Source organism: Peromyscus eremicus, unplaced genomic scaffold (genome assembly GCF_949786415.1).
Source record: "Peromyscus eremicus unplaced genomic scaffold, PerEre_H2_v1 PerEre#2#unplaced_3600, whole genome shotgun sequence".
NCBI classification, from domain to species: Eukaryota; Metazoa; Chordata; class Mammalia; order Rodentia; family Cricetidae; genus Peromyscus; species Peromyscus eremicus.
The window spans coordinates 1-22943 of NW_026737833.1; the positions used below are offsets into that span (position 1 = coordinate 1).

The 22943-nt window shown below is 47.9% G+C and overlaps 1 protein-coding gene across 1 annotated transcript; it reads right to left on the minus strand.

The window, feature by feature from the left end:
• Positions 1 to 247: 247 nt before the first annotated feature.
• Positions 248 to 21453, minus strand: LOC131902185 (phosphatidylinositol 4-kinase alpha-like; the record flags this gene model as incomplete). Its single annotated transcript, XM_059253229.1, has 15 exons — positions 248 to 399; positions 637 to 795; positions 6254 to 6381; positions 6640 to 6792; positions 7828 to 7924; positions 10641 to 10760; positions 11806 to 11895; positions 13019 to 13102; positions 13373 to 13454; positions 14474 to 14598; positions 14675 to 14745; positions 17560 to 17642; positions 20514 to 20647; positions 20780 to 20916; positions 21345 to 21453. Coding segments are annotated over 15 exons (1724 nt in total), but the record flags the coding sequence as incomplete, so codon positions are not given.
• Between the last annotated feature and the right edge of the window lie 1490 nt (positions 21454 to 22943).

Here is a 22943-nt window from a genome sequence, read left to right on the forward strand (position 1 = left end):
AGTCCATGTCCTAGTGAGAAAGACTGGACTAGGGAAACAGGGGTTAGAGAGGCTTTTAGCCAGCCAGAGGCTCATGGTCTCATGTCTTCTGCACGTTCTTCCTGATAACAGTACCATAGGATTTACTCTACATTGCACAGAAGCATCACAGGACACACTCACCCATACCATGATTCACACGTTACACACATGCCCCACATGTCAGTAACAGGACACCCAGATGCTCCCAGAGGGAGAGAGTCCTCACTTGAAACGTGGTCCGATGGCTGCCACATGCCTGTTCATGCTCCCCTTAGCTCCACCGATGTTCAGGGACATGGAGCGCTGCAGCAGACTTGAGAAGATCTCCACCTGGTCAGAGCTACAGTACTTGGCAATCTCAAACCGCTGTACCAGGAACTGGGTAAGAAGGTAAGCAAGCTGTGTAAGTTGGGGTGGGCCAGTCTCATCCCAGTGCTGGTGAGAACAGCTCGTAAGAGGGGATCTGGGTGACAGGAAGGCAGGGAGAACAGAGAGGAGTCTATGGGGCACCCATTCTCTCAGGCCAGGGCCCCTGGGCTGGCTGGTATGCCAGCCCACTGCAGGTGTCCCCGAGGCTGACCGTACAAAGCACAGCAGAGCTTGGTAGGCACGCACATCGATCCAGATGTAGTGGGGCGTCACTTCAGGGGGGCAGGGTCTGGGCTGACTTGCTTCTGACGCTGCCAGGGGGTCTGCTTCCCTGGTTTCAGCAGAAAAGAGGCCGGACTTCTGCTCCACTGTCATGTGCCAGGCACCCGCCATCTCCCGCATGAACTGCAGGCAGAAAGGAAGTGTCAGCGCCTTCAGGAAGCACAAGGATGGCTCAGTGTGGTGGCTTGTGCCTGTGGTGCCAGCACTCAAGAGCCTGAGGCAGGAGGACTGTAATGAGTTCAGGCTTGGCTGGACTACAGAGTGAGTTTCAGAACAACTAATGCTACAGAATGAGGTGCCTTCTTAAAAAACAAACACAAAACAACACTGGATAAATCTAGGAAAGTATGAAATAGTGTCACATAACCCCATGTCCCAGGGCAGCTCCTATGTGTTTGGTGTGTGTCCTTCAGTCTTTTCTCCAGACTGACCGTCACCCCAACCCACGGGCTCAGCAGGGCAGAGTGTAAGACGCGGCGCATCTGTGATGTACCTAACGCAGCATAGGCTCTGTCCTGGTCCAGCTTGGAAACAATTCTGAAAACTATCTGTGCTAAGGAGGGTAAGTACCATATGCAGGCTTTCCAAGCCACAAAGGCAGGCCTTCATTAGCTTGTCAGATTTGAGAGTGGCTTTGGAAATCCAAGGGAGGCAGGCTGCAATTGCCAGGGCTGAGTGGGTCCCTCGGCCGAGCCACACTGATCCAGGGCCCTTTCTGCTTGGAGGCAGGAGGGCTGTCCAGGGAAAGCAGAGAAGTGGCCTGGAAGAAGTGGGTGCTAAACAGAGGACCGGCTCCATCTGACCCCGGGGGAGCACCGGCGATGTGTGGGCTACACAAGGCACGGACGGGTGAGGCAGGCGCTCTGGCTCCTTTCCAGCACCGTTATTTACCATCTTGGGAAATGCAGTTCAGAGGCTGCGGATACTGCAACAGAATGCTTGCCTCCCTCATATTTGCAAGGCCATGGATTCAAGCTCCAGTTCACACACACACACACACACACACGCACGCACGCACGCACGCACGCACGCACGCACGCATGCATGTGCGCACACAATGTGGCGCTCAGGATGGCCCAGCGGCTAGTCACTGTTGTGGAATATTTGTTTACACTGAAAAGACATGTCTCTGCCTAAGGCATCTTCTGATTGGTTTAATAAAGAGCTAAATAGCCAATAGCTATGCAGGAAAGAATAGGTGGGACTTCCGGGGAGAGAGAGAACTAGAAAGGAGAGGTGGAGTGCAGCAAGACATACCTTACAGAGGACAGGTAGCCGAGCCTCGTGGTAGAACATAGATTAATAGAAGCATGTTAATTAGTTATCAGAGCTAGTAGGGAAAAAGCTAAGCTGAGGCCAAGCTTTCATAATTAAGTCTTCATGTCATTATTTGTGAGCTGGTGGTCCCAACGAGAAAGTACTACTACCAGTTACGGGGATTTTCACTTAGACTCCTGTGCCTTGGGCTGACTGCTGGGTTCTCATGAGCATTGAAGAGCAAGATGGGAGCCAACCAGGAAAAGCCCAGACATGCTTTCTAAAATGGCATCTCAGTTCTCTTCCCTCCTGCTGCCCGAAGCACAGATGTCATGAGGGTGAAGACGACAAAGGCCACTTGTGCTGCGGACAGCACTGTCACAGGTGAGAACCAAGAATGCCAAGAAACTACACCTGCCAGTGGCTTCTCCTGGAGTCTGGCCTCTGCCTACTGTTAGTACAGGGGATCCAGGGCTGATGGGGCCAAGGAGCCACGCAGAGGCCAGACCCGCTCATCTAAGATCCACTTCTGTGCCAGGGCCTCCCAGAAGTACGCAAGAGAACAGAAGGGGATGCTAAGCTTGAGAAAGAAGCAGTGTGGAGTGTGGAGGGAGGATGGCTGGGAACACTGAACACAAATCCTGGAGACGGCCAGCAGTGACTTAGTCATCCAAGGAAAGGAAACTTCAGGCAGCTAGGCAGGGACCTAGCACTCTGCCGCAGAGCAGAGGAGAAGACAGAGTCTGTCATTCTAGATGAGCTGGTGGAGAGCAGCAAGGGGTCTGGGAACCAGAGACTCAACCCAGGGCGGGCTTTCCTGGCGCTCCTGCGGCACACAGGGGAGGACGGGGCAGGGAGCTCACTGGTGGCTTGAAGGAGATGTCCCCAGAAGTCTTGGGCACTTGAACACTTGGCCCCAGTTGGCAGCTGTTTGGGAAGGTTCAGGAGGTGTGGCCTTGCTAGAGGAAGCCTATCACTGCAGGAAGAGGCCGTGAGGTTTCAGGACTCTGCTTTAGGGATATCTGTTTCCTGCCTGTGGTTTGAGATGTGAGCTCTCAGCTACCGCTCCAGCGACCTGCTGCCTGCTACCCACACTCTGCCATCATGAACTCTAACCCTATGGAGCCATGGGCCCCAAACAAACTCTTTCTTTCATATGTTGCCTTAGCCGTGGTGTTTTATCACAGCGACAGAAGAGTGACTAAGTCACTGGGTAAGGTGGTTTAATGACAGTGTCCCCAGTCTCAGGTATTTGAACACTGCGTCTCCAGTGGGTAGCACTGTTCAGGGATGTTATGGAACCGTTACGGGTGTGGCCTTGCTGGAGGAAGCACAGCACTGGGGGGTGGGGGGGCGGGGGGCGGGGCTTGAGTTTACAGCCTGGGTCCACTTCTGGTTCACTCACTGCCTTGTGTTTGAGAAGTCAGCCCTGAGCTCTCAGCTCGGACGCCCACCTGCCATGGCCGCCATTTACAGACGCACCCCTCAGGAAGCACAGCCAAAATAAAGTCCTTCTTCCATAAGTTGCTTCGTCACAGCCTGAGAAAAATAACACACTGGGGCTGCCTGAAGGTCAGGGGAGGGACAAAGGAGGCCCGGCCATAAGGGTAGCTGGAATGCTGGGCTGTGACCAAATTCTGGATCTGTGTAAAGCTAGCAGGACATGTGGTGGGCCATTTGTAGAAGTGTGGAAAGGAACTCTAAGATGTCTGTGAGGAGTCTGTCTACACAGAGATAAGGTAGGTATGCTATTGACCATAATGAGGTGTCTAAAACAGGAAGCAACTGGGACTCTGCAGTCTAGGCTTTTTGTGCTACTGGAGGTTGAACCCAAGACCTCACATATACCAGGTAAGTGCTCTTCCACTGAGCTATATACATAAAGCTGTTTTTTTTTCGACTAAATAAAAAAAAAAATTGTGTGTATGAGTGCTTTGCCTACGTGTGTGCATGGGTGCCATGTGCATGTGGGTCCTGGAAACTGAGTGCAAGTCCTCTGGAAGAACAGCAAGTGCTCTTAACTGCTGAGCCATCTCTCCAGCCCCTCCTCTCCAACTTTTGAGACAGGGTATCAGTAAATCTGTCAGGTGGGGCTTGAATTTTGGATATTCCTGATTCAGCTTCTTGAACAGCTAGCTGGATTATGAACTTAGGCCCCAGGTCCAGCTGTAGCTGACCCTGACTCTGTCAGTTAGGGTGTTCATCCGCTAACCTCGTGGCTCTTGGTGGCAGGTGACTGGCATACAAGGAAGACTGTGGTGCCAGGAATGGAGCTGCTGGCAGTTCTGAAGGCGACGTTGTGCTGGCAGGGCAAGGATGGTGGGTGGGCATGCTGAGTGGTCCCTGTGAGCTCCCCCTCACCTGCCCCCATCTCCTTCTTTCTCCTTTTAAAGACATGATTTCACTGTGTAGCTCTGGCTGGCCTGGAACTTGTTATGTAGACCAGGCTGGCCTTGAACTCACAGACATCCACCTGCCTCTGCCTCTGCCTCCCAAGTGCTGGGAACAAGGGTGTGCACCCCCCCCCCCAGGCGTGAAGCTTCTCTGAGAATAACAGTGAGAATCCCACCATGGGTGCTGTCAGGACTCACGGCCTGGGACAGTAGTCTGTGAGGTCTGCACTCTGCCATGTGGGACACTAAGGCTCCTTAGGCGCTCAAATAAGCCACCCTTAAGACAGACTGCAGGTTCAGACATTCCAGGGCCCCTGGAATCCAAGATGCACGTTGAGGGCTGACAACAGGGGTCACAAGCACTGCTCTACCCTGTGAATCAGTTCAGTTCTCTGCCTTCAGAGTCTGTGTGAGGGGTGTGGTTCCACAAACCAGCGGGGGAAGCCAGACACAGCAGGGAAGAGACCATGCCTCAAAACCAAGTAGGTACATTAAAAATAATGCATGGGGGGCTGGAGAGATGGCTCAGAGGTTAAGAGCACTGACTGCTCTTCCAGAGGTCCTGAGTTCAATTCCCAGCAACCATATGGTGGCTCACAACCATCTATAATGAGATCTGGTGCCATCTTCTGGCCTGCAGGGACACATGCAGGCAGAACACTGTATATATAATAAAAAAAATGTGACTCTTAAAAAAATTATTAAAAAAAATAATAATGCATGGGGGTGAGGCTGGAGAGATGTTCGGGGGTTAGTGGCACTTGTTCCTACTGGAGAGGACCTGGGTTCTGTTCCATGCACCCACCTGTCAGCTCCCAGCCATCTCTAACTTCAATCCCTAGGGATCTGATGCCCTCTTCTGACCTCCTCGGGTACTAGGCACACATGAGGTGTACAGACACACGTGCAGACAAAATAATTCTACACACAAAATAAACAAATTTATAAAAATATTGTATAAAAATTTCTTCAGGCTACATAAGATGTACATGATATATACATGAACATGTATCTTGCATATGGGACTTACGTTTCATAAAATATATTTTATTATCCACATGCAAATATTCTGAAATCTGAAGAAAAAAAAATCCAAAATCTGAAATAGCTTCTGTAGCAAGCATTTCAGAAAAGGCATACTCAACATGTATAATCTTGCCTGGAGGCTTCATGAAGTAGAAAATCTAGAAACACAGACCTATGTTGTAGAATACTATTTCAAGGCGTGTTATTTTTGTTTATGCTCTGGAATGTTTGTTTAATGATGCAAAGATGTGTTTGATTAAACAAAATTCACCTGCGGTCAGGAGGCTGAGTCAGCAGCTAGCTGACAGGAAGTGGTGGGGAGGAGCCAGGTGAGAAAGGGTTTATGAGGAGGGCGAGGAGAAGCACAGGGGCTTTTTGGAGGATGGGAACAAGGACAGGAAGTGAGCTACTTGCTATTCAGCCTCTGAAGAGAAGAATTCCACCTTAACCTTTAAATCCTGAGTTCTTTAGAGGGAGAGAGGTTTAGTTACGTTCCCTTCGTAGCTTTAAAGAGTCCGAGCCTGAGGGAACAGAATCCCTGGGCTAGGGCTCTTGCAGCCCACCTGCTGGTAGTGGCGGGAGCTGCAGTTGCTGTTGGACAGCTGTGGCTTGAAAGGCAGCAACAAAGAAAGGGACACCAGACCCAGGGAAGTCAAGAAAGCAACTGCTCCCAGTTAGATCTGGCATCAATGGGCATGCAACAGACAGCCTGCTGGTCTCACCACAGACTGCTTTCCATCCTGAGCCTTCCACCACTCCATCATCATACCTTTCACCGCACACAACATTCTTTCTGGAGACCAGGGATTAAGAAAGTGGAGGGCTTGTCCTGGTGGCAGAGCCAGGCAGGGCAGCCTCTCCACCCCTCACCCACCCACAGAGCTACGCTGGGCTCAGTCTCTTACAGGCACTTCAATTCCACTCTTGCCAGCCAGCAGCCACTCCCAGCAGGCCAGCGCGGTCTCCATGCCATGCTCATTGAACATCCGGAGGGGACCCCAACACAGATGATGGAGGAGCTGCGGGTCACAATCTGGAACCAAACACAAATTAGTCAAAGGCTCCTGATTCTGGCTGGGCCTGAATGTGACTTCCCTAGGCTGACATGAGATCCAGCATTAGCCGGGGCCAACAGGACCTTTTATTTACTGCTGGCTCATGAGAGATGAAACAGATTTCTACTAGCAGAGCTCCAGCTCTTTCTTGGACAGGATTCCAGGTTATCAAGGATTTCTAAGCAAACACTCACTCAGAAACAAACCCAGAATCCCATGGAACTTCTGTGTGTTACCTTTGCTGCTAATGATCATTGCAGTCAGCTTGAACATGGCCTGTGTGTAGTGCTGAGGATTGCTGTGGTCCAAAGCTGTAATCAGATCCTGAACCATCATTTTGTTCAGGTCAGATATCTGGCCTGTGGCTCCCGAGAACCGGATCATCCCATGTACCTGTGAAGAAGTGTGTTTGTTAGCAGCCATGCCCCTAAGCCAGGCACACGAGTGAGGCCCTGGGCCCCACTGACCAAGCTCACAACAGGACTCACTGTCCCAGCTAAAGCTCACTTCAATGATGCACCGAGCACCTCTTCTACAAAGTGGAGACATGTGCTCATCACTGCACACAGTGCTAACCTTGGCCAGCGCTTAGGACATAAGCTAGATAAATAAAGTTCCTTCAGATTCAATATGATTCAAACTACAAAGCCAGCTACACCATTTTTTCTTACATAATTTTCCCCCAGAAAGTGTTACTTTATTATTCATATACCTGGCTATGTAGGAGATAGGACTCTTTCCAAAAAATAAACCTATGCCCTAAAGACAAACTTCCTGCTGCCACAACAGCATTCAAAAGGACCTGGACTAAGCTCTCTCACAATTCTCAGCATGTGCTGATCATGAGTATAACATGGGACTCTCTGCCAGGGCTCACTGGAGAAGAGCAGCCACTGGGTTAAGCAAGAAACAGAGTATTCAGGGGAGGTGGGCCAACTCTCAGAGACTACTCTGGTAAAGTCTATGAGATGCCAGTCTCCACCTTCAGCGTTACCCTGGGAAACTCTGGTGTGAGTGGAGGCCATTAGTGGAGTCAGCAGATATGGTTCCCGAGCCTGTTTTTGGCAAGTTATTTAATCTCAGGAGCCTCTGTTTCTTTACCTGTAAGACTAGAATATTGGTACATACATCTTAGCACGTGTCCAGGAGAATTCATGACACTTGGCACATGTTTGCTACCACTTAACAGAATGCCTTGGCGTGCCTGAGAGTGTCCACATGACATCACTTTCTGCAGAGGTGCTAAGTAACTGTCATAAATGCACCAGAATGTGCCACTGATTTTGCTCATACCCAGGTTCCTCAAGTCGCCTGAAATAAGTAAATTCCATATCATACAGATGCCTCATTCATGCTCCACTGTGGAATAGCCAAATGGCATAAAACCAAGATGCTCAGAACAGCCTCGGACATAGGGAAGAGAGGTACCTCGCCTGCATAGCGGTTGCGCAAATTCAAGGATGCCATGAAGTTGGAGTAATCTTTCTTCACACAGGCTGGCCGTTCAGTTAGCTGAGTTGCCTACAGACAAGTATAGAGAATTACTTTAGAAGGCAAAATATCATCTTTTTCTTATATTTGACTTGGTAAACCAAAGTCCAAGTAGGAAGTCAAGTTCTAACGCAAAGACATTTAGTTTTCAGCACTGGCAAGCTAACATAACAAAACATTCAAGAGCACTCTCTAGAGACTATATGCCTCATGGAAAAACTAAAAAAAAAAAAACATGGTTTTTTGAGACAGAGTTTCTCTGGGTAGCCTTGGTTGTCCTTGCACTTGCTCTGTAGCCCAGGCTGGCCTTGAACTCAGAGATCTGTCTGCCTCTGCCTCCAGAGTGCTGGGATTAAAGGTGTGCGCCACCACCGGCCAGCACATAAATAAGGTGAAGAGTGATTAAGTGAAACAACCTATGTTGGCCTCTCCACATATGTGTATGATGAGAGATGTCACTGAGAATGTGGAGTTGGGGACTACAGTCTGCTTTCACAAGACAGAGGCACCTAAGTTAGGATCTCAAGCACAACCAACCACACACACAGATCAGAAGCATCTTTTCTATTTATCTGGGGTCCACTCAGCTGGACGTGGTGGTGTTTGCCTTTAATCCCAGAACTTGAGAGCCAGAGACAGGTGGATCTCTTTGAGGCCAGCCTGGTCTACATAGCAAGTTCCTGACCAGCTTCATGAGACATTCTACAAGACAAAGCCACCACCACCAACAACAACAAAATCCCAAGAGTCTTCTTACTTGTAACCTATAACTTTCTGAGAACAAAGATGAAGCTCTTTCCAGCAAAACAGATCCATTGCAAGCTGGCTGGCTAGTGCCTAGAAAAGAGCACTCAGCTTGTTAAGTCCTGCCCTCTGCTCACATGTGTTCTCCAAGTGCCACGTGGAGAGCCCAAGATAGAGAGACTCTTGGGAACATGAGAAGGGGAAGAAGCCCTTACCCCGGGAACTGGATGAAGTCAACAGAGCAAGGATTCCAGCGCGGTGTGTAAACAACTGCCCGAGGCTCTTCTTTCCCAGCCATGAACCTGTAACTTCCCAAGATTCCCACCAGAGACCACCAGCCCGAGTAGCTCCTGGCTGACTTTTTTTTTTTTTTTGGTTTTTCGAGACAGGGTTTCTCTGTGTAGCTTTGCGCCTTTCCTGGAACTCACTTGGTAGTCCAGGCTGGCCTCAAACTCACAGATATCCACCTGGCTCTGCCTCCCGAGTGCTGGGATTAAAGGCGTGCGCCACCACCGCCCGGCGCTCCTGGCTGACTTTACCACATAATCCCACTCAAGGCATCTCTGGAGCCATCTCATCCGTCCCCCTTACCCAGTGAGAGAGAAAAGGAGAAAAGGAATCTTGAGATGTAGCCAGTGAGTGAGTCACCAGGATGCTCATGCCTGTGGCGCCTGTGGCCACACCTGGATGTGCCGCTCTGAGCCCATCTTTTAATACCCAGAGCTACATAGTGAGACACTCCTTTCTTCCTGGGGGATGAAGACCTTCCCTTCCTTGGGTGCCTCACCTCTGTACCTCCTCCACATAGCACATTCCACAGCCCATGCAGAGGGCTGAGCATCAACAGCACATCTGTCAATATTCTGGGTTCACAGTGACTAAGTGTCGGGGAGGGCTAGAGTGAAACAGCCACATCCCTAGGGCGAGGCCATCATCACCAGGTACAACTATCTGTCTGATCCTGATTTAACTCTGAAACGACGGCTTTTGAATCTAAATTAATCTTAAAAACAGCAAAGTGAAGCTGGGGGCACATGTGTGTGTTTGAGCACCTGAGGAAACCGAGGAAGTCCAGCGAATGGTCCAGATAAACAGTTCTCAACCTGTGAGTCACGACCCCTCTAGGGGCCACACACATATCAGATATCCTGTGCATCAGATATTTACATTATGATTCATAATAGTAGCAAAACTACAGTTATGAAGTAGCAATGACATAATTTGATAGTTGGGGGTCACCACAACATGAGAAAGTGTTTTAAAAGGTTGCAGCATTAGGAAGGCTGAGAACCACTGCTCCAGACAAATATGACTAGGATATAATGCTGTGCGTGTCTTAGAGGCCAGTTTCTCTCCTCTTTCTGGACACTAGAAAGTCAGATTTCATCAATGTATCAAGTTTTACCTTCAAAATAATATATATTTCAAGCTAGGTGGTGGTGGTGATGCACGCCTTTTTGTTGTTGTTGTTGTTTTTGTTTTTCGAGAAAGGCTTTCTTTGTGTAGTTTTGGTGCCTGTCCTGGATCTCTCACTCTGTACCCCAGGCTGGCCTCGAACTCACCGAGATCCACCTGGCTCTGCCTCTCAAGTGCTGGAATTAAAAGAGTGCGCCACCACTACCCGGCATGATACACCCCTTTAATCCCAGCACTTGGAAGGCAGAGGCAGGCGGATCTCGGTGAGTTTGAGGCCAGCCTGGTCTACAGAGGGAGTTCTAGGACAGCCAGGGCTACACAGAGAAACCCTGTCTCAACTCCCCTCCTACTCCGCCCCCGGCTCCAAATATATATATATTTTAAAACTTAATCATGATAGGGAAATGTCTGTATGCATGGCTCCCCTTTTGGACCCTCATTAAACTCCCATCCATCAACAGATATCCTATGTACCCCACAAATGTGTGGGATATGAGTGCCGGGATCTTTCAGGAAAGTCCATATATAGGCTGAGTCCTTCACCCTACGATACTGCTCTCCCAATTTATAGGGTGTTTGCACGTACCCCAAGAGTCGTGTTCTGCTTGTTGTAGCCGGCAAAGTGAAGGATGCTCTCCGTGGCCATGGCCAAGCCTGTGTGCTGGGACAGACCTGACACCCAGTTCTGATGTTTGCTCAGATACTCCTGAAATGGAGAAAACAAGTTACTTCACTTAACAGAAAGTGAAACTCTAAAGCATAAAGCAGCGGGTCAGACTCCAGGCTTCAGTGCCGATTCTGCCCTGCCCTGCTGGCTGTGGGACCTGGCGTCAGTGAGTCGAGTCCTGTTCTGACTGAGGATGAGGCCCTGATCTCTGAGTGGCTGTCACACGGTTGGCAGGTATGTCATTATCTACATGAAATCTGCCAGCTGCTAGAGAAGAAGCTGCATGGCCTCCACTGCTGTGAACATGCAGGCTGCATGGAGGCCACGTGCAGATCTTGGTTCTGCTACTGTAGTACTCCGCTACTGAGCAATGTGTGTAACAGACACTGGGATCCCAGAACAAGTATGTGAGCGTGTCTGCTGGTGAGCAGGAGGGCATTGAGCAAAGAGATCCAAGGCAGAGCAAGAGCTAAAAGGAAGGTTTTCACTCTTGGGACAGCATGGCCTTGTAACTACAGGGGCAGGGACAGAAGCATGCATATTAACACACACAATACTGTCAACTGTGGTGGGGATTTCTGTAGCTGGGGAAATCCATCTGGACCAGACTCTATGGTGATGGGGACTGAGTAATGATTAAGTTTAAAGACAAAATCAGGTTTGCCACTGTGGCGGACACTGAGGGAAGACTTGGGAGGCTGAGGCTGAGGACGGGAGGGGCAGGCAGTGACGCTGGCCAATGAGCATTGCATGAAGTCAGGGGCTCAGAAGGGATGGATTGCTGGGGATGCGGAAGAAGAGAGGGTGGTACTGCTGCTGGCTTGTGGCACTTCCCGGCCCCCATATCGCCCCAACTCACCTTGTAAGTAGCCACGAGTCCTCCCACAGCATAACCACCTTACCTAGTGTAGCGGTCAGACCCAAGTCCACCAACTTGACAAGCATTCTCAGCCACAAGTTGTGTCCAACAGAATGGTCCCTGAGCACCAACTATTCTCAGGCTTTACACTGATGTTCTTGGTCTGTTTATTCACACTGGTGTTGTTTATATTTTGACTATTTTTTGATATTTGGAGAAAAGTACCTGTAGGTGGGACTTAGTGACCGTGGGTGCCCACTTCATGGCTTCCTGCAGGATCATCCCACAACGTGCAGCAAAGTCCTTCACGATGCTCTAGAAGTTGAACAACCTGAAGTCAGCCTATCTAGGTTGTGACTGTCACGGGCTGAACTGAGTCCTCTCCAAAGTCTTATGTTGAAGCCCTGATCCTCAGAATCTCAGAATGAGACTGCACTTGGAGACAGGCTTTGAGAGGCGATTACAATTAAAAGGCCTAATGCAGCTGCTGTACTTACACACCGAAGAAATGTGGAGATATGAGGGATACCCCCCTCAGAGGGAGGGCCAAGGACAGTGACCTCAGAACAATCCCCTGTTAACACTTCATTCTTGGACTTTTTATAACTGTAAGGAAATAAATCTTTCTTTAAGCCACGCAGTACATGGCAATGGATACGGACGCTCTATCAGAGAGCTTGCACTAACATGAGAGCTCCCTGAACAGGAATTGTGACTAGACTATGGTCCATAGTTCTTGCATAAGGCCGTGTGGCAGAACCTACAACATAAACAGTGTATCTCAGGGCCACTGTACAACATGTCCCAAGTCAGTGACTAAAGGGAAAGACATGCTCCAGGTGGAAAAAAAATCTCCACAGGTGCTGTATCACTAGGTCTGGGTTCTCACTACAGACAGCTTGTCCAGCCGGGGAGGCCCAAGTTAGGGCAGGAACCTGCTAGGCTGGAGGAGTGCTGAGTCTGGCCCCTGTTCAGTCCTCTGCAGCAGGGGCTCCAAGTCAGACTCAGTGGGGAGAGGAGCATCTTCCGGAACAGCTTCCTCAGCTGGGGCTATTTATTCTACCCATTTGCCAAGGGCCAGGCAAAGCTAGAGTCTGACATTCAATTCTACAGTGAAAGAGTTGGCATGCCTCAGAGGGCTGAGCTCTGAAAACCATGCTTGCTCAACGCACTTCTGAGGGGCTAGTAGCTGACTCGTAGCTGGAAATGCCTTTGGCAGCTAAAGCAGGAATGAATGTTACAGAGTCTGGATGGCCAAGTAGGAAGCACAGGCCTGGAACACAGACAGGCTTGGGAATTCAAGTGCTCTTCCTGCAGTGGACAGCGCCAAAACCATCATACCACTAAATGCTGGGGACTTGGGGACCTAAGGTATGTTGAGCACCTGTCTTGACATTCCCAGGGAACCCCTCGTTCTAGAGGACGAGGTGGGACTTACCTCTCGGGCTTCATATGTGTCAGGAACTGTGATCCGGTATGGGGCATCAGGAATGTCGTAGTAAGGTTGGTCCTTATGAATATCCTGGAAACACACAGACCCCTAAGCCGCTGAGGCTGCTTCTGCCAAGTATGGGACATAGGCAACAGGGTGTCTGCTACCCCTTCCCATCACATGCCCCACATGGACTCAAAATGTGCTGCAGCCTAGTGGGAGACATCAGGGAACTTGGGTACCCACTCCATTTACCACTGTAGCCTGAGTGAGGCTCGGGTATTACTGGAGGAACACATCAGTACAACATGTAGTGGACAGCTCATGTGTTAGGTAGATCCAAGTCACTGGAACACTCACAGCACTTAGTGATAGTGACAGCGTCTGCAGGATGTCCAACATGGTCTTCAGCACAGTCCCACTCCAGAGCAAGTGTGGAAACCTACAACAAGAGAAGGTTCTCAGGGCTAAGGAAATGAACTTTCTAAGAATGTCCACTGTCCACCTCTGTGCCTCCCCTGCACCAACATGAGTCCACTGAGACATGGCACCTATCTACCTCAGGTTTTTCACAGTGAGGTGTATGGAGACCGGTCAGAAATGTTCTCAAGCCCAGTCTGTTCTACTCCTGAGGCCAAATACAGGCTACACATTCTCCTTTCCAAAGCAGTTCTAGTTTTTGATGCTAGCTGCCCAGTATTTCTCACATTATGGCACCAACAGAAAACAAGAACACTGGAATGAAGTAAAGCAGTTGCCTGGTCCTAAAAGGAATAGGTCATGGGCTGATGGCCCTAGGATTGGAAGGACACTACCTGTGTGCAGTGCTCATCTTATATGTGGCTCACTGTTCAAGGGGCCTGACTGAGATGCATGCTATATGTGCAAGGCTTGTTCTCATAGTCCCTGGCTGGCTCTTGCTCTATCCTCAGATTCTGCAACTGATTAGACCAGGCATATAGCCCCTGTGACAGGCTCTAGAAGCCCTGGGCATTCTTGGGAAGCTGAAGGCAGGCTGTGTGTGTGTGTGTGTGTGTGTGTGTGTGTGTGTGTGCGCGCGCGCTGATTTGGCATTTACACCTCAGACGCTATCCCAGCTTACCTTGTAAAGGTCTCAGTACACTGTCATGTTCTAAGCCTGTGTTGTCTCTCCGCATGAGCAGTGGGGAAATGCTCATGTTCTGAGAAGCCCATAGGATCCTTATTCTACCTGGGACTTCTAGCTAGACCCGGGATTAGGAGATGGTAAGTTCAGTCTTATCTAATTATTTTAGGTAATACCAATGGCCCAGAATGAGTATGCTTCTAGGCTAACTCACTGACATTCTTGGGGAGGCTGCATCAGCATTGAGGATTTTTCTGGCTTTGTTATTTTCTGGGCTGATGATGTAACGATGTTTTTTTCTGTGCTCCAAACTACTAATATTTACATAGGAAGCCTTAGAGGGAAATCAGACTCACTTATCCACCAGACCAGACAGGTATTTATCAGCCACTCTCCTTATCCTCTTGTGAATGTGGTTGAAGTTCACCAGCAGAAACTGGGCATGGCGCTCCAGCTCCTCTTCATTCTCCTTGGTCTTAGCCTAGACAGAGAAGACAGGTACTGTAGACTTTCCCGTGCGCCTCAGCAGGCACACATGGCACTCTGGTGAGGCTTACTTTATCTGCCATCATGTTCAGGAAGGCATCAAACACTTTGTCAGCAACAGCAATGACACACTGCATCATCCCTGAAATGAGACGGTGGTTCCCAGGGTTAGGTACAGTCACAAAAATTACCAATAACCTCAAACTCACAGAACTGCAGAGTAGTACAGTACTTTCCTTGGCTTCCTGGGATACTAACATCTGTCATAACAAGTCTGCATTTGTCAAAACTTGGAAATGGACACTGGTTCAACATCACCACCTGAACTTTAGCATCTCCAAGGGTTTCCCAACTCTCTACTCATGTCCCTTTCTGTTCCTGGAGCTAATCCTGGGCACCACACAGAATTTTCTCACATCTCTTGGTTTCAATCTATTCCTGGAGTTCATGACCTTGGTATATTAAGGATACAGGTAATTTTTAGACAGTCCCTCAATTTAGCTATCAGATGCTTGTTCATTAGGGTAGGATTTGGGAGACTGAGAAGGAATACCAGAGGTAATATGCTTTCTTTTTTTTCTTTTCTGGGTTTCTTTTCTTTTTTAAAAATAACTTATTTATTTTTATTTTATGTGCACTGGTGTTCTGCCTGTATGCATGTCTGTGTGAGGGGTCAGATCTTGTAGTTACAAACAGTTGTTAGCTGCCATGTGGCGGTGCTGGGAACTGAACTCAGGACCTCTGGAAGAGCAGTCAGTGCTCTTAACCACTGAGCCATCTCTCTAGTCTCTCTTCTGGGTTTCTTGAGACACGTTTTGACTGGCTTGCTACTCAATCTGTAGCCCAGGCTAGACTTGAACTCATGGCAATACATACTCTTACCTCAGACTTCTGGGGCTGGGATTACAGGTACGTGCCACCGTGCCTGGCTATGTGTTTTTCTTATCTCATCCTATCAGGGGACTGTGGTATCTCTTATCATTTCTGAAGTGAACTGTCATCACATCTGAGTGAGTTCTTCCCCCTTTCTGCATTTATAAAACTTTCACTCTGACCTGAGGAACTAAGTGATACTCTGGAAGAGGAGTGGTCATCGAGTTAGGCTGTCCCCACAGATAACATATCTTTGGGGGAGATACTTGCAATTATGCAGCCATCTAATTTCTCTTGGAAGTTTTGCTAGTTTTGGCATCTTCAATGATTCTGCCTGCAGTAAGTACTGTGGCTGCTCATGCGGGTTTTCTACCATCTCCATTTCTTCTACTTTACTTTCAGTAATGGAGTTCTTTAAGAAAGAGTTGCATCTCTTTCCCTATTTTGTATTTATTCAATAATTAGTATGGACTCATGTCTTAAAATATATATATATTTAAGGGGCTAGAGAGATGGCTTAGAGGTTAAGGGCACTGGCTGCCCTTTCAGAGGACCCAGGTTCAATTCTCAGCACCACAGGCAGCTCACAACTGTCTGTAACTCCAGTTCCAGGGGACCTTACATCTTCACATCAAAGCACATGAAATTGAATAAATTATTTAAAATATATTTAAATATATATTTAAAAATATATATGAAATTCAAGCTGAGGATGGTATCTCTGTGGTAGAATATTTGCCTAGTATGTGTGAGGCTTTGGGTTTGATCCTCAGCACTACCAAAAAAAAGTCGAAATGTGAAATGCTCCAAAACTGGAAACTTAAAGTTGTTTTTGTAAAAATGATTTACTTACAGGCATGTCTCTGTGTTTATTGCACGTGTATGCACAGGTGCACACAGAGGCCAGAGGGGCCCTGGACTCCTTGGAGTGCTGTTACATAGATTTGCCTGATGTGGGTGTTGGGATCTGAACTCCAGCTCTTTAATAGAGCAGTAGGTTCTCCTAACTGCTGAGCCATCCATCACTCTAGCTTCCAAACTGAAAGCCTTTTAAGGGCTGACCTGATGTTCACGGACTTTGGGGAATTAGGCAGGGTCACAAGCTGAAACTCAGCCTGAGCTGTATGATACGGCAGTTCACCACTGTCCGTAATTCCCGTTCCAGGGGATCTGACACCTTCACACAAACATACATGCAGGCAAAACACCAATGCATGTAAAATAAAATTAATTAATTAATTAATTATTAAAAAAAAAAAAGAAAAAAGAAGGCCTGGCGGTGGTGGTATACGCCTTTGATCCCAGCCCTTGGGAGGCAGAGGCAGGTGGATCTCTGTGAGTTCCAGGATAGCCAGGGCTACACAGAAAAACCCTGTCTTGAAAACCAAAAATAAATAATTAGAGTTAAAAAACAAAAAGCTTTCTCCTCCCACCATGTAGGTCCAGTGACGGAGCTCATGTGGTCAGCTTGGAAGCAAGTGCTTTTAACCTGACGAGTCACCTTTTTTTCCTTCTCTATTTTTTGGTTTTTTGAGATAGGGTTTCTCTGTGTCACCCCTGACAGGCTGGCCTTGAACTCAGAGATCCGCCTGTCTCTCTCTGCCTGAGTGCTGGGATTGGAGGCGTATGCCGCCATCACCCAGCTACTGAGCCATCTTGATGGTCCTACCTTGCAGTATTTTTTTTTTTTACTTTAGCAAAATATGTGTTTGATTTTTTAACAGTTTAAATTTTTCTTTTATTTTTTATTTTTTTAAATTAATTTATTTTTCTATTATCAGCTTGATACAGTATAAATTCTTATCTTAATAGTGAAATGTTTCATTGAGGCTTGCTCAGTAATTGAGTAAAACCAAAACTTATTATAAGCCATAGTCCTAGGGTCCCCCATGCTATATATATATAGCCTCCATGGTTCTGTGGGTACCTTGCAGTATTTTTTAAGGTTATATATTTTATGAAGATGTTTCCAATGGAGAATGTAACTTCATAAAACTGTTTTCTCTATGTGAATAGAAAATATGAAATATTCTTTCTTTTTCCTACTCAATTTATCATGAGAGTACTATAATAATAAGCTTACCAGATTTGTCTTTCTGAATAGCTTTATCCTCAAAGTAGCAGAACATTACCTGGAAGCGATCAGGATCTGTGGACCGCAGCACCCTAACGAGAAGAACAGCTGTGAACACAGTTCAGAACCTGACCCTCCCAGCAGAGACCTGGCACTATCCTGGTTTGGCTCAAAAGACAGCACCTCTGTCTTGTACAGGAGCATGACTCCTGGACTCTCTACAGGGTGATCTGTATCACATCTCATCTTTTTCAATCCAGCAGTTACATCACTAGGGACATATCTTGAGGTCACAAGAACCAAGACCCTTAATAAACGCTGCATTACCCCAGACAGAGCTAATCTGAACTCCTCATCACCAGGAGGCTGGGGAAGTCAACTGAAACACACCTACTTAAGGACACTGCCAAAAGCAGAGGCAGCTTCACACACACCGTGGCAGAAACATGCCCATGATCTACTGTTAAGTGAGAAGAATAACGTGTGTGGAATGGGGCAGTACAACCCCTCCGACAGGTTTCTTAAAGGCTGTTTGTGCACATGTGTGTGTACACGTGTGTCTGTGCAGGGGACACTGAGGGAAGTGAGCAAGTTAACATGGGCATTTCTGAGCAGCAGGAATGAGGGGATTGGGGCTAAGAAAGTAAGACCTGAATTCTTTTTCTAAAAGACTGGGTCTCACTATGTAGCCCTGGCTTGTCCAGAAATTACTATGGCTGGCCTTGAAATCACAGAGATCCAACTACTTCTGCCGCCTGAGTGCTGGGATTAATCATGTGCCACCATGCCCAACCTGAGACCTGCATTCTCTTTTTCTTTACCTTTGGTACACTCTACCATTTCGGGGTTGGCTTTTTTTTTTCTTTTTAAAAAAGTTTCATTTACATTTATATGCATCTGTATGCCATGTGTGTGTGGGTGCCTGCAAGACCAGAAGAGGGCTTTGGGTCATCTAAGCTACAGGAGATTGTAAGCTACCTGATGTGGTTGCTGGGAATTGAACCCAGGTCCTCTGGAAGAGCAGCCAGTACTCTGAACAGCTGAGCCATCTCTCTGGCTCCTTTTTCATTTTTTTGAGATAAGGTCTCCAAAGTAGTGCAGGCTGGTCTAAACTCATACCAACCCTCTGCCTTGGCTCCACAAGTACTGGGATTTTACTTTTATGATAAAGAAACCCGTCTGGGCCAGCCAGATGGTTCAATGGGTAAAGGGACCCGCTTCATCGTCTGACAACCGAAGTTTGGTCCCTGGGATCTGATGGTAGAAGAAGAGGACTGTATTGTATGATACTTTGTTTGTTTGTTTGTTTGTTTATTTATTTATTTATTTATTTTGGTTTTTCGAGACAGGGTTTTTCTGTGTAGCTTTGAGCCTTTCCTGGAACTCACTCTGTAGACCAGGCTGGCCTCGAACTCACAGAGATCCACCTGGCTCTGCCTCCCAAGTGCTGGGATTAAAGGCGTGTGCCCCACCACCCGGCTGTATGATACTTTGTGTTCTGACAAATAAAGCTTACCTGGAGATCAGAGGGTGGAGCTAGACACTGGTTAACCAGAGGATAGTCAGAAGAGGCTCACACCTTTAATCCCAGCACAATTGGGAGGTAGAGACAGGATCTCAGTCCCCTTTTGGTCTGAGGATCCAGAGAGGTAAGAAGTCACTAGTGGCTGTTCTGATCTTTTAGGATATTATCCCGATATTTGACTCCTGGTTTTTATTGATAAGACTAATTAGGATCACTGACTAATTGATCACTGACCAAGTTACCTCAGAACCTCTGCTCCATGCCTGGCATCCATGTGCCCAGTCATATGCATATATAAAATAAGCAAAGTGTAAGAAGACCAAAACAAAATACCTATAACCTTTAGAGAAAAAGAAGAAAAGGAAATAAATTCATGTGCTTGAACCACAGCTACACAACTTCTCACGCTGAGGTTTCAGTTTCCCTAATAACCAGGAGCTGGGCTTGAAGCCTCATTCTTGAATCAGTTTTGGGGTTGTTCTGCCATGCTGGCAAGGGCTCTTGGGGGACCTGTAGGGAGCACAGGGCTGTAACTTGGGGACACTCCCAAGGAGACAATCCTTTTAGTTATGCATGCTAACATTAACTCCATGCTTATCGGCTTTGTTTTCCTTCTAGTTTCTTTTTCTTTCTTTCTTTCTTTTTTTTTTTTTTTTTTTTTTTGGTTTTTCGAGACAGGGTTTCTCTGTGTAGCTTTGCGCCTTTCCTGAAACTCGCTTTGGAGACCAGGCTGGCTTTGAACTCACAGAGATGCGCTGGCTCTGCCTCCCAAGTGCTGGGATTAAAGGCGTGCGCCACCACCGCCCGGCTCTTTCTTTCTTTTTTTAAAGGCCGAGATGTCTCACACGAGAACTCTGCTGGCTTGTTTTTCTGGAGGGAGGGAGGAGCTACAGTAACACACTATGGGAGACGGTAGTGGGTAACGAGTTGGTCATTTTCTTTACGCTAACCATCCAGTTTTATTTTATTTTTTTAGATCTATCGGTGTGTATGTGGAGGTGAGAGGATAGTTTTCAGGGACGGTTTTCTCTTTCCTCCTCATGATCCAGGGACTGAACTCACAGTACCACGCTCCTTTTACCTACTGAGCCATCTTGCTAGCCTTGTTGGTTTTTTATTCTTATTTCTTATTTATTTATTTATTTATTTATTTATTTATTTATTTATTTATTTATTTTTGAGACAGGGGTTCTCTATTATACAGCTCTAGCTGTCCTTGGATTCACTCTGTAGCCCAGGCTGGCCTCGAACTCACAGAGATCCGCCTGTTTCTACCTCCCGAGTGCTGGGATTAAAGGCGTGCGCCCTCCCCAGCAGCTGTTTGTTTCTTAAATGCTTGTAGGGCTTGAAAGGAGTTGAAAAAGCCCCATGTCTATCAAGACACAAAAGCAAAAAGCGTGCTTCAATGTGTGTGTGAAGGTGAAGAAGGCTCATGTACCTCATGTATTCCAGCCGATACACAGACAAGAGGTAGGTAGACATGGCAAAGTCCAGCTTGTTGATGAGGGCAGAGACCTCAGGAGGGGGATCCAGCAAGTTGATGATGGTGCTCCGGAGCTCACTCAGCTCAGCCTGGAGGGAAGGAAACACTCGGAGGCTCATGAGGGCGCCCCCCCAGAAGGAAGCCCAATGGTTAGTAAGGATTGGAAAGGATCTGCTCTAATTTCTTCTAGACAGTCTAACGAGTGAGAAAAGAGTCCTCACAGGAGTGACTGTGTCATTTTTCATGGCTGAGTTGTACTGCAGGACCGATCGAAGAGGCTCTTTGCTGGGAAAGGTGAGCAGAGGTGACTTGGTGGCTATTTCACAGACTCCCTCATACCATTCTTCCGGCCAAAGTCCTGTAAGGGAGTGGGTGTAAGTGAGATAAGAGCAGGTACAGACCAGGAGGCCACCTGACTGACATTCTGGAGCGAGGCCATTTTCCTAGCATGGGGTAGGTGGGGTGAGAGAGAAGAGAGAGAGGGAGGGGGAGAGGAGAGGAGTATACGAGAGTACTGGGTACCTAGTCGAGGAAGTCTCACATCGGCACTGACTCTGGTAACTTCTGGAGTCCTGGGTGCCCTGAGACAATCATCCCCACAATGAGACACAGAAACAAGTCTGCTCCCCAGCTTTCTACGGTCACGTGGCACACTCAGTGGAAGTGTAATGTTTCGAAGCACAAGTGGGAATAAGCAGCTACACTAGGCCCAGACTCTGCGGTGGATGGTCTGACCGTGGCTTCTCCTGTGCACTCAGCCCTTCCCTGGGGAGAAACCGCTCCCACCTGAGCCCTCCACAGCGAATCCCATCAGTACAGAGTAGAGCCAGAAGTCCCGGAAAAGCTTCTGTAGCCGAGGTTTAGCTTCTTTGATGGGTGGCAACCGTCGGGTGAGCTGACCGGGAAGGAAGGGAGAAAGGTTAACTTATTTTATTTTATTTTTTGTTCTTTTTTAGACAAGGTTTCTCTGTGTAGCTTTGGAGCTTGTCCTGGAACTCACAGAGATCTGCCTGGCTCTGCCTCCCGAGTGCTGGGATTAAAGGCGTGCGCCACCCTTCCCAGCCTGAGGAAGGTTATTTGTTAGTAGAACTCTACTAAGTGTAAAGTCAAGCACATATTCTCCAAGAGTCCCATCCCAGACTTAGCCTGTCAGATGGGTGCAAACTGAGCAGTGGCTGACGCGTCCCAATTATTTTACTAGTCAGCAGGTTCCTCTCTCACGGGGACCAGGCACTGTGCTTGGAGCTCACTCAGGGCGATCTGTCTGACTGCGAGGAAACAATTGCAGTGGACACAGAGTTCTTGGAAGTGTGTCCTGGGTCTTCACAGAAAGCTTGGCCAGACAGAGAACAGAGAGCAAGCCCCAGATGCTGTAAGAAGCCTCAGACCCCGCTGGGCGGTGGTGGCACATGCCTTTAATCCCAGCACTCGGGAGGCAGAGCCAGGCGGATCTCTGTGAGTTCGAGGCCAGCCTGGGCTACCAAGTGAGTTCCAGGAGAGGTGCAAAGCTGCACAGAGAAACCCTGTCTCGAAAAACCAAAAAAAAAAAAAAAGAAGCCTCAGACCCCAAGGCTGGGCCTGGGAGGGCCCTCAGAGAAGGTAACACAGTTGGAGTGGCAGACTGAGCAATCTTATGGACAGAGTACAAGAAGTAGTTTTCAAGTCCTTTTCAGCACACGACTCTTTCAAACGGTAATCTTGGGCAGAATCTTGACATGCAGTAAAAGCAAACTGGTTTGAGTGCAGGTATGGGAAGTCAAATCCCCAAACCCTTGCTGAGAAAGCAGCCCGCTGCTCTAAGGCACACGGTTGCATGGCGGTTATAGAAAATGGCCCACTCTGTACAAACCACTCCACTGAGCACACTGGTCCTCACAGAACCCTTGAGGACACAGCTCCTGTACGGTGATGAGATCTGGTCCTGTACACCTGGAGTGTGGGGCTTTGCCACCCAAACACTAGCAGTTTGTGGGCACTGGTCCTGAGCCAGGAGTAGAGCAGGGAGAGATGACACCAAATGCTAGGACGCGTTCATACGCATCTCGCAGGAGGGTAGATTGGTGTAACACTTACTGGGGAGGGGATGGCAGTGTGCATCAAAAGGCTAAATATCAAGGTGAGTGTGATGAAGCACACCTGTAATCCCAGCACACAGGAGGTGGAGGCATGGGGATCAGGAATTCAAAGTCATCCTTGGCTACACAGTGAGTTTAAAGCCAACATGAGCTACATAAGATCTATCTTGAAAAAATAATCATATTTTCAGTGATCATCTGTTAGTATAGGTAGAACTCACAATGTCAAATAAAATACGCAAAGTATACAAATGCAGATTTCAATATACATTTTATATACGTTATACATTTTCAATATATTTCCATGTAA